General features: G+C 37.4%; 1 protein-coding gene across 1 annotated transcript; it reads right to left on the bottom strand.

The window, feature by feature from the left end:
* Positions 1 to 4,480: 4,480 nt before the first annotated feature.
* Smp_083680 (hypothetical protein) lies at positions 4,481 to 6,594 on the bottom strand. The gene is made up of 7 exons (XM_018794289.1): positions 6,499 to 6,594; positions 6,420 to 6,463; positions 6,252 to 6,383; positions 5,995 to 6,215; positions 5,805 to 5,962; positions 5,607 to 5,772; positions 4,481 to 4,767 (listed from the first exon to the last, which is right to left on the bottom strand). Exons 1-7 carry the CDS (start codon positions 6,591 to 6,593, stop codon positions 4,657 to 4,659), a joined length of 927 nt encoding a protein of 308 aa, XP_018648716.1. The 5' UTR covers position 6,594; the 3' UTR covers positions 4,481 to 4,656.
* Positions 6,595 to 11,725: the final 5,131 nt, after the last annotated feature.

The following is an 11,725-nucleotide window of genomic DNA, read 5'->3' as shown; positions in this document are numbered from 1 at the left end:
GGATGACGACTGTAATCATCCATGATCCATTTGAGTCAATGGAATCGAACACGCCATGAGTTTATGGCTTACCCAAAGTGCACAACTCAGGATCCACTCTAACGTAAAGTTTAAAACATATTTCTGCATACTATAAGACTGAAAAGTGGCTGGTTTGAATCGTAAATTCTCTAAACTACATGGTTGTCAACAGAAGCGTTGAAGACGCTTTCGACTTCAAATATAAAGTCTACGTATGGATGTAAACCGAAAACAGATAATATACCCGGATTTCATTTCCTTGCTTACCAACGTACCCTAAGCTGTGACAATCGACTTTTTGCGTCAACAGCCACTTGACATACAAATCAACATTGAAATTCTCGAGGTTAGCCTCAATGGATTTTAAAATGTACAACAAACGTTCATTTAGACCTTAGTAACACATAGAATTGATAGAATAGCGAAGGATTTAACCGTGGGCCCTACCTCAGCTGGTTTTTTCTTCCAAAGCTAGAAAATGGGCTTCTCAGAGAGGTTATCGATAGGCCTTGTTAGATCCCAGTGAAGACGTAAGCACAGGTAACTTCCAGGACCTATTAACGGATTATTATTCTATATATATTCTTATGGTTTAACTATTGAGTAACTAGATTGTATATATCTACAAGTCCCTATAAAAGCAACACTGTTGCCTGCTGAAGACATTAAACGCTACACTCAAGAAGACGGTGAGCTGAAGCGGATTATAAGTTACTTTGAACATGGTCAGCTCATATAGACAGCAAAAACATTGAACAGTATGCTCACCGACGAAATTCCTTATCGTTCGTGGACGGGTGCCTAATGTTTGGAAATCGGTTCATTGTACCCACAAGCCTACGCCGGAAGGTGATGTTAGAACTGCACACCCAGGGGTAGCACGGATCAAAGCACTTGCACGCGGTTATGTGTATTGGCCGAATATTGATGCGCATATTGAAGAATATGTTGCGAGATGTTCCTCATGTGCAAAAGCCATAACAGCTCCTCGTAAGACGGAAATACAGAGTTGGGGAACACCGTCAAATCCATGGTCAAGAGTGCATGTAGATTTCGGCGGTCCTATAAACGGAAAACAGTTCTGGGTAATCGTCGATGTCTTCTTCAAGTGGCCAGAAGTCCACTACATTAAATCTGTCTCAACACAAGCTACTGTGAAGGAACTGAGGCAAGTATTCAGCTGTTTTGTGTGTCCCGATATCTTGGTGTCGGATAATGGACCACAGTTTACCTCTGCTGAATTTTCGAGGTTCTGCATTGCCAATGCCGTTAGGCATATTAAGACACCCCTATACCATCCACAGTCTAACGGTTTAATCGAAGGGTTCGTAGACACTTTGAAAAGAGCATTGCTTAAAGCCGAAGGGGAAGGAGAAATAGAAGATATAATTCAACGATTCTTACTAAGCTACAGCGCAACCCCCAACCCAGCAACAAATAATCAAGAAAGTCCGGCAGAAGCAATTTTTGGAAGAAAGATTACCTATGGAACAAATGAAGCCAAAACCTAGAACCAGTCTTCGCAAGAATAAACGAATGGAACGGCAATTCAACAAAAGACATGGTGCCTTACCCAGAAGGTTTAATGTGGGACAAGCGGTAATGGCAAGAGATTTCCATGGAGTAAAGCCAACCTGGAAGTTTGGCATCATAGTCGGAAGAAAAGGGGAAGTTATTTATGAAGTAAAAGTTGGACAAAAGATATGGGTACGACATGCAAACCTGATACGGTCGACCAGATAGGATTGGGAGATAAGAAGTGATAGAAAGCATGATGTACCATTAAACATATTAACTGAGTCCGATAATGAAATTAAAAAGAACCCGAATATCAAGAAGACGTGTACAACACTCCCAAGGCGCAAACCTAATCATATAAAAATAAATCCTAGCCGTTATTATCCATGATGCTTCAAAATAGGGGGAGTTGTTATATCCCAGTGAAGACGGGTAACTTCCAGGACCTAATAATGGACGATTATTCTACATATATTCTTATGGTTTAACTATCGAGTAACTAGATTTTATATATCTATATTCATCTTATTATAAGCTTCATTTGGACCTATGAATTATTACTGTACGATTTACTGTTCCTAAATTATACTCAGTTTAATGATTACTGTCTCCCACGTTCACAGCCACATTTAGCTTGATCGTGTACAAATATTATTTTCTATTTTATGGTGTGATGTGGTCTGGCTTATAAACAGAATATGCTTGAAATAAATGATTCGCATAACAGAAGCTGCTATTGGTGTCCTGGACTCAACTGGAAGGGCTAGGTGAACAAATGACCAATAAGGACGCTAGACTACTCATGCTGGTCGAACGTCATTGATTTGTCACAGTGTTAAGGTCGGAAAAGTCGTATTTCCATTGGTGGATAATTCACGTGATAAAAGTCGGACATAATCAATAACGCATTAGCATACGTCCTTTATTTTTTTAAAGTCATAAAAGGCCTGACTTTTTCTGTTGTCACATTGATGATACTTATACTTTTGTCGAACAGAATATTTAAAAAGCAGCGACTTACCAATCAGATTTACGTCTAGGGAGAAACTTGACAACAAACTACATTTCCTTGACAATTTTTTAGAAAAGATGGTCCTATCAATAAGTGTGTATAGGGAAAATCCTTCAGCAGGCCAGTACACATTCCTTGAATATATGAGAAACCTAGTTAGACAAGTTATAACGAGATGGATATTGTAAAAGTTGTAACTATGTTTCCCGGGTTACTACTGATTAGTTTTTCTGCATACTTTTTAATTAACTAGACCATATATGTTTTTTTATCATAAGCTTTCGATTTACTGATGAGCTATTGTTGTGACTTACTGCTGAGTATATTCCCAGTCTCCCCCACTCACGACTACATTTTGGCTTGGTTATGTACAGTCGTCACTTTTCACTTTACGGTATGATATGATCTGGTATACTTGTATATAAACCGCATCTGCTTGAGATGTTATATTCGTTAAGCCAGGCCCCTGACTTCTGGACTCAAGAGCAGAACAGGAGAACCTACGATGCCGTGGACCAGTAAGGACTTAGCAGTCAAATCAAGGTTACGTGTGTTAGTTGGACGTGTAGTTGGTCAACTCAGAGATACTAAATCATATCAATCTGGATTCTGGTTGGTGGTTTAGTCATGTGATATTATTCAGTGGTCATAATAAGATGCCTGCAAGTAGAGCTAGTTGGATATGCTTAAGAACCCTGTTGATGTAAATGGGCTATCCAAAAGGTTTTCTGACAAAACACTCGTATATGGTGAACAGAAAAGTAGTGATATCAACGGTTACTCAGAAACCTCTTTTACGAAAGCTACAGTCCAAGATAGATTTAACAAGAGCAGTTATCTTTACAGCGGCTAACCTGTCTACTTTTTCCTAGCAGAATTGCGGAGTTTCCACAACTAAAGGATAAGCCACCTGGTTTTGCCACGCTTATGTGTATCGACGAGTTCACTTCTTTTTTCGAATATAACTGCACAGTCAGACTATTTGGACACTTCTGACTAAGTGATTTCCATAATTTACAGTGGGTGGTATTTCAGCATCAACTTTTCCAAATCGTCGACCTACTTCCTGTGATGGCATATTAATTTAAGCTTTAATTATTTTCACAACTAGTACACCTGCCGTCATACTATCAATGTGTACGTTTTGTTTAACCTGTCTATTTATGTAACCTGTTTCACTGTTGTCACTGACTCATAAACTAAGTTGGTATATCTTTATAAATGCATATAAATACTAGTGTATATTAGTTTAGATCCTGGTAAGAATCTAACTGAAAACAATATCGCTCGTTTATGTGTTGTTCTAAAGCAGTACCTGATTAGAAAGCGACCAGTATGCTTGTTTTACCAGTGAAAGATAAAAACACATCAAAAACTTGTCTGCTCTTACATTGAATGATAAGCTCTTGATAATCAGAGTTGGGATAGTAATGACCCCGTCGAAATACCTCGATTTAAATCTGTATATATCAGCTGTCCCGCAAATAACGTCTTTCACAGCTAGATATCCGATGGTAATCAATTCCAAGAAATTCCTTACTCTTCCTCATAAAACTTAATGATCAACACTCGATTTAACTCACGGAACAAGGTCTCGTTTTCAATACTTCAGTTAATCTAACCAATAATCCCTAATTCAATGTAGAAAGGCTCGTCTTATTGATTTTCTCTGAAGTAAACAACGGCCCAGTTTACACAGAAATTGTCGCTAGATCTTAAGTGATTGTAGTTCAATTGTTGTTGAGGACCACTGAACATCCTAGTTGCTCGTGACAGATCCCTAACAAATATGTATACAGTTGTCCACAACTGCCCAACTCTAATGTATCATCTGTGATTTTTGTTGAATTTATGAACGGTAAGGAGTCAAAGTAGCTCAAACACAAACTTATAAGATATTTCTTCATTCTCCAAGAAAAAAGCTGTCATAAAAAATAACATATATCCAAGGAACGGTGAACCCTTACAACAGGTTTGTATGTTTAGCAATGACTGGTCTACTGAATACCGTGAAATACAGTAAATAGAAAACACCGGTTTCGCTGGATAGGATAATACTCACAGATATTTACAAGCAATCTAGATGATTACATTGGTATGTTTACTTAGCGCTTGCGTTCAAATGGTGTGCTTTTGCGTTTGCTACCCAACGTTTTTCGAGCACGTGGACATCTGTTTCGCCGACGTTCAACCTCATGAAATAAATGGCCTTCCGGCTGAAATAGAATAATCACAGTTAGTTTATGAGAATAGATTGGAAAGTTTATACATTCATATTATTTCAAGTCGACAGTTGATGCATAACACTGTTTCAACGTAAATACTGATTTTGCTTAACAACCGCACATAACAAACACCAGCTACTAAACTAAGTGATTTGGCGTTTAGTTGTGTGCACGGAAAAGGATTGCTGGTTTAAGCACTTGACTCACCTGATTTGATCACGACAAATGAGTAAAAAAACAAGCTCTCATACACATATAGTTTAAGTTTGAACGCAGATATTTATAATTGGTGAATTAATACAATGTAAAAAAACTCTAACCGACTTTTTTGTACGTTGTTAGGTCAAATGCTACAGTATTGAAACCTTGCTATGCACAGGTTCTCAAACGAAACTACCAAATGTATCATGGTATCGTTATTGAACTACACAATCAGCATCCCATTGCAATAGGGAAGTAGCGGGAAGTAACAACAGTAATCACGATATACAAGTAATAATATACGAAGACCAAATTATTGTCTTCCAGAGAACGTGTCTGCGCGCTGCATTCAACTGTAGCTCAGTAGATTTAAATGACGGATGACTAAATTGTAAATCTTATAATTTTTTTGCAAAATAGACTGCAGGGTGCCACGTGAGCACACTAAAGATCCATCGCCTTGAATCAAGTTTTTGACCGGCAATATGCATTTTTATGGATTGGTTTACGCTTATCAATTCCTAACGGTGTCTCTGATGTGATGAGTTTTTGAATATCTATCAGTTTAGTAGAGTAATTTAGTTATGATTAGAACAATAGGATTACAAAACCGCAAAGGTATGACTTACACACAACTTTCTTAATGATGACGATATCTCATTTGGTAATTGAAACGGGATATTCAAATTAACTTTTTTCAGTTTATCACGAGTCTCATTTTTAGCTTTGGCTGCTAACTTTCGCCTTTCCCTGATTTTCTTTTCACGTTTGATTTCCTTAAGCAACTTAGGTAAACTGGAAAAGTAATCCCAATTACTAAGTCTTACTTTTCAAGATCGTTTTTCATTTTTTTTTGAGCGTCCATTTTCTTAGGCTTCTTGCGAGGCAGTAAAACCTCATCAACTTCTTCATTATTTTTTGTGACGTTTGACTCAGTATTTAATGAATGGAGGAACTTTTCCATATCTTTAAGAGGGTTCGGTGGCTGAAAATATTAAGTGCCAACATCATTCTTACCGACTTAACACCTCTTAGGCTGCTAACAAAGCGCTCTGTTTTAAGCTCTCGTTTTCGTTTTGCAGACTCGATAGTTTTTAGTCGTGAAATGAGGGATAAGTGGTCGTGCAAAGTAGGATTGTATGATTGTCCTGGACAAGGTAGGGAATGGTTTCCTGGATCCTTATCGACTGCGTTTTTCCCAGTGGACCCTTTACCAGAAGACATCGAAGCTGGTACATCTGAATATTTATAAGTACGAACATAAACTGGACAACCTTTCCAAATATCAATTTCAGCAAGTTTTCTCTTTTCCAATTTTGGCAGCGAGGTATGCAACCTTCGGTCGCATGCGCTAGGGATATCGTTGAAAGGTTTCGCTGAATTCTTATCTCCCTTTACGATATCGTCTAGATCACGGTTAACGGATTTGATAAGTCACTCACTTATTTTGCTTAGTGTTGACACTTGTGCAAAGTCGTGGTCAATTCTGTGGCGTGTTAGTTTATCTGTACTACAACTTACATTCTTTTGTGAATAACTGCGTCTTGGATTTTGGAATCGATATCCCTGTAGCAATATTGCCACCGCCTCTTTTTGTTTTTTCCAAGACGTTTCATCAGACCGAGATACTTAAATTGGTGCCGGAGATGACCTTGACGTTTAGTGAAGCGCCGTACACCCTTCAAAAGTTAGAACGGAATGGAAGAAGCATGCGTTTAATGGGCTTCCGTATCTAGTAGCAGTGGATCACCAATACCTCCAGTCAGGAACCTAGGTATAGTAATGATAAAAATGAAAAAGAGGTTAACCTATTACTATGATATACCAATTGGTATATCATAGTAAGATACAGTCTTTAGTCATTAAGAATATGTCAAGTTGCCTCTTAAAGGACTCCTGAGAAGTCGCTTGGACTGGCTCAGGTGGCAGCGAATTTCAGCATTTGACAACTATTAAGGAGTAGAAGTTGTGTCTACAGTCAGTTCTGCTGCGTTATATCTCCAGTTTCTGGGTGTTACTCCTAAGGTTTTCGTTGGAGCTAGACTTAAGTAGGTGTTTAAGGGGATTTCTAGAAGTGTTAAGGATACAATTAATCATTAGGTCACCAATAAGACGCCTATACTCTTATTGCTAAAGGTATAGTGATTAAAGGCGTTCTTCATATGGCTTGCATTTGAGTCCTCGAACTGATTTCTTGGCTCACCGTTGGATACGCTCCAGAATGTCACTATCCTTTTAGAGTGGGGGAATACTATGTTTCCGTATTCTAAATATGACGAATAAAACTGTTGAAGATTATGTGGAAAGTTCTTCTATCAAACTGGCTAAAAATGCGCTTCAATGTTACCAGTGCAAGGTTTGCTCAGAAGGCATTTTTGTCTCAGTTAGCGTAACACTCTAAATCGTAGGGTACGAGCACTCACACATCTTTTCCAACTATGGATGCTTCTAGAGAGGAGTTGCCTAAGTTGTAACTGTAGTCTGCAACATGTCTCAGATGGACTACTTTACACTTTGAAGTGTTAAAAGTAAGTCTGTTGTCATCTACCCAACTTCGAAGTCGAGTCAGATCCTCCACAAGCGCCAGTATGTGCTCTTGGTTGCGTATCTCACTCTAAAGTTTCCCATCAGCAGCAAAAAGTAACAAATTTGACGATAACTGTTGTGGAGGATGGTGTATATAAATCAAGAAAAGTAGAGGTCCTAGTACTGAACCCTGGAAGACCTCACTAGGACATTTCATAGCCTGAGAGAAAGTGAAGTTAACCCTGACTCTGAAATGTCGATTTTTAAATATGAAGTGAGCCAATCAAGTAAAGGTGGTTTGATACCCAATCGTTTAAGCTTATTGATAAGACATATATGGTTGACCCTATCAAAAGCTTTTGAGAAGTCAAGGTTAATGATGTCAACTTTCCTCTTGTGATCAAGGATGGTTCTCCGTCTGTCCACCATCGTCAGCACGTTGGCTATACGAGAGTGACCACTTCTGAAACTGTGCTGTTTGGATGAAAAGAATTTTAAGAAAAGTAAATGGTCGTGTATATTGTCACATATCAGGGACTCCATAAATTTTGGGGGTATAGAGAGAAGAGACACTGGTTGGGAGCTTGGAGGTTCGCTGCGTCAACATCCTCTGAAAATTGGTGTGATGTGAGCCAGCTTCCAAATTTCTGGTAATGTACCTGGGTGTGGCAAGTTTGATAGCATCACACTAAGCGGTGTTGCAAAGATTGTAACTGCTTCCCTCAGTATAGGAGAATGAACTATATCCGGAAGTTCCAGTTTTGGCTTGTCGAAGAGAGGCTGCATAATGGAACAAGCTTGCTCGATCGGAGACAAATTTATCGATAAGCTTTATCTCGTACTGAAGCCTGTTTTCTTTTCTTGACCTTAAGCATATTTTTCTTATTTGCTTGTATTTTCCGTATGCGCAGTTGTTATCAGTTCGTTTGTATTCTGCCCAGCAGTGCCTTTGGCGGCTTGGCAAACGAAGAGTGAGGTTCTTGATGATTGTACATTTCTTGTAGATTTTGAGAATCATAAGAGGAACAGGCTGCTTTGCCGCACATAAGGTCGTGTACAGTAAGAAATCCCAATAAGCATCCACATGAAGTTGAAGGGGAACTTCCCAATCCATCTGCTATAGACTGTCTTCTGATTCTGATACATTCAACCGTTTGTAATTCCAGCGCCTATTGTTTGTAGGATGACTTAGCTCAGTTTCGCTGATAAAACTGAAAGCCATGACGGCCTAATCGTTTCTCACTGGGCAGGCCAGAATGGAGTAGTTGTCAACTTGGTATTCTTCATTCGTAACTACCCAGCCTGAGCATGATCGCGACTGACTGGTTCCTCAACTAGTTGTCGACTTCGTATTTTCGAATAGTCCCGAGTTTAAGTTAAGTTTTCACCTCTAATATACGTATGTTCGGCGAAATTAATCTTAGGAAGATTGAAGTCCCCTACAATTAGAATGTGAATGAATGCGAGACGTGTAGAGCGGGAAAATTCTTCCAGCATACGATTGTCGTACTTGATTTCAGCAGTGAGATTCCTGTAGATGACTCCAGTTAGACACCTCGAGATGGCAGACGATCTCGCGGGGCACTGTACGGATTCATCAAGATTGATAAACTCTTGGTTGTGAACTTAGTGTACCTCCAGGCACGATCGTATATATAAGGCTACTCCACCCCCTTGTAAAGTGACTTCGATAAGCGAACACACCAATGATAAGTGAAACGCTCACAACCACCCTAACTTCTTTGACCTTGTATGACTATGTCTTTGATTTATCCACCAATCACAATTTTACGTTCATTCTAAAACAATATTCGCCTTGTTGACTCATTTTTCCTATTCTCCAGTTACTGTACGGTATGTCATTATGTCTCTCTTTTACCCTATGTAATAAACTATACTGTTTATTTGCACACTGACGTTGTAAGTTAACGTTTTAGAAACAGATAGAGTTTAGAAAAACAAATAGCTTACTTGAATAGGAATAATATATTTGTAAAATATCAGCGAATGAATTTTAATTAAACCCAACGTTTCGCCTGGCATTCTGGTCCAAGCTTTTTCAAGGAATTATAATCAAACATCAAAATTATCGAATATAAATAGGTACATGGTTCTCCGAGTTCATTATACACTGAATAAGTCATCCAATCAACGTTAACAAAAAGTCTAAACTAGGTATGTTTAAGAGATATGTGATGTGAAGTGATGAGTGTTCATATAACATATTGTATAGAAAAACGTAAGAGGTGAGAGGAGAAAATTACATTCACATTAAATATTGTCTCTTATCAGTGAATTTATAAGGGAAACATACAATTTGTAATATATGATATGAATCATATCTGTCACAGCATGTATAACATGAAGATAATTAAACAAAATAAAAATATAAAAGGTGAAATTTGAAAAGCGAATTTTGACTGTATGTATGTGTCATTTTTAATGTTCCAATGAATTGTTTAACAAATTCCGATAAGATAACAGATTAGAATCATTGAGTGTAATTGTTGTCATTTTAGATAATACGAACTAGATAAAAACATTAAGGAGTTCAGGTTATTACTTATTAATGATTAGCTGCCATGGCACTGCTAATTGTACTCCATCTCTCCTATTAATATTGTTTGGATTAGCCCAAATGTATAGGGCTTCAGCTGTTTGTCTTTCCTTGTAAGAATTGAAATCTTTTTGAAGGATTTTTGTGTGAACGAAATCAATTGTATGACCCGATTCTATCGAGTGTAATGCTGTCGCTGATTTGTTCTCCAGTTTCCTTACATCATCTGAGGATTTAGGAATGTGTTTCAAGCATTGTTTGTGTTCCTTCACCCTCACATTCAGTTGTCTTGATGTTTCACCTACATACGTTGCATTACAGTCACTACATTTGATTTCATAGACACAATTTTGTTGTTCTTCTTTATGTATTGGATCCTTAATTCTTACTAATTTTGATCTTAGAGTATTGTTTGTTCGAAAAAATACTCTTATATTTTGATTATTTAAGATTCTTCGAATATCTTCCGAAACTCCTTTCCGATATGGGAACACCATTGTGTTAAACCATTCCTTTTTCTGTAATCTTTCTGTATTAACAATGTCGTCTTTTCTTTCATTCTTAATTAATCTTTTAATAAAATCTTTTGGATAATTGTTCATCATTAGGGTAGATGTAATTAAATTTATTTCCGTTTTCATATCGTTTTGTTCAGTGACAAGTTTTTGAGCTCTTGTAATCATATTTTTGACTACTGTCACTTTGGTCGAGTGTGGATGTGCCGATTTAAAATCTAGAAATTTTCCTGAATTTGTCGGCTTTCGGAATATACTAATTTTTAAACTATCATAATCTTTCCTTTCAACTAAACAGTCTAGGAAAGGTAATTTGTTTTCAGGAGATTCCAACTCTTTGATGAACTTGATTTTTCTATCAAAGTTGTTGATAAGTTTAAACATTTCATCCAAATGGTCCCGTTTTATAATGACAAAGGTGTCATCTACATATCTTAACCATACTTTTGGTGCCTGAGAACATAATGAGATGGCACTAGTTTCCAATGAATGCATAAAGAGGTTAGCAATAATTGGGGAAACTGGTGATCCCAAAGCTACACCTTCTGTCTGTCTGTATAAATCCCCTCGAAAACTGAATATGGTTGAATGTAAACATAGATCTAACGCTTTAATAATATCCGTGGTAAATAGAGGACAGCGCTGTTTAAGATCAATGTCGGAATCTAATAGATTATGTATAATATCTAATGTTTTCTTAATTGGAACATTAGTGAATAATGAGCAAACATCAAAACTTGCCATTATTTCATCTTCTTCTATATGAATATTAGAGATAACATCTTTAAAATCATTCGAATTTTTTATTCCGTGTTTGATTGTGCTTTCATATGGTTTAAGAATCTTAGCTAGGTATCTAGAAAGATTGTAGGTTGGTGAATTGGTATAATTAACAATAGGTCTTATTGGGACATCTGTTTTATGTATTTTTGGTAATCCATAAAATCTGCATGGTTTGTTGCTTTTCGGATATAGAGAAAACCATAGAGATGGTCTTAGTTTCGGTTTTAAAGCCTGGAGAACAAATCAGCGATAGCATTACACTCGATAGAATCGGGTCATACAATTGATTTCGTTCACACAAAAATCCTTCAAAAAGATTTCAATTCTTACAAGGAAAGACAAACAGCTGAAGCCCTATACATTTGGG

Source organism: Schistosoma mansoni, chromosome 1 (genome assembly GCF_000237925.1).
Source record: "Schistosoma mansoni strain Puerto Rico chromosome 1, complete genome".
NCBI classification, from domain to species: domain Eukaryota; kingdom Metazoa; phylum Platyhelminthes; class Trematoda; order Strigeidida; family Schistosomatidae; genus Schistosoma; species Schistosoma mansoni.
Note: the sequence above shows the minus strand (reverse complement) of the source record. Positions and strands in the feature narration are given on the sequence as shown.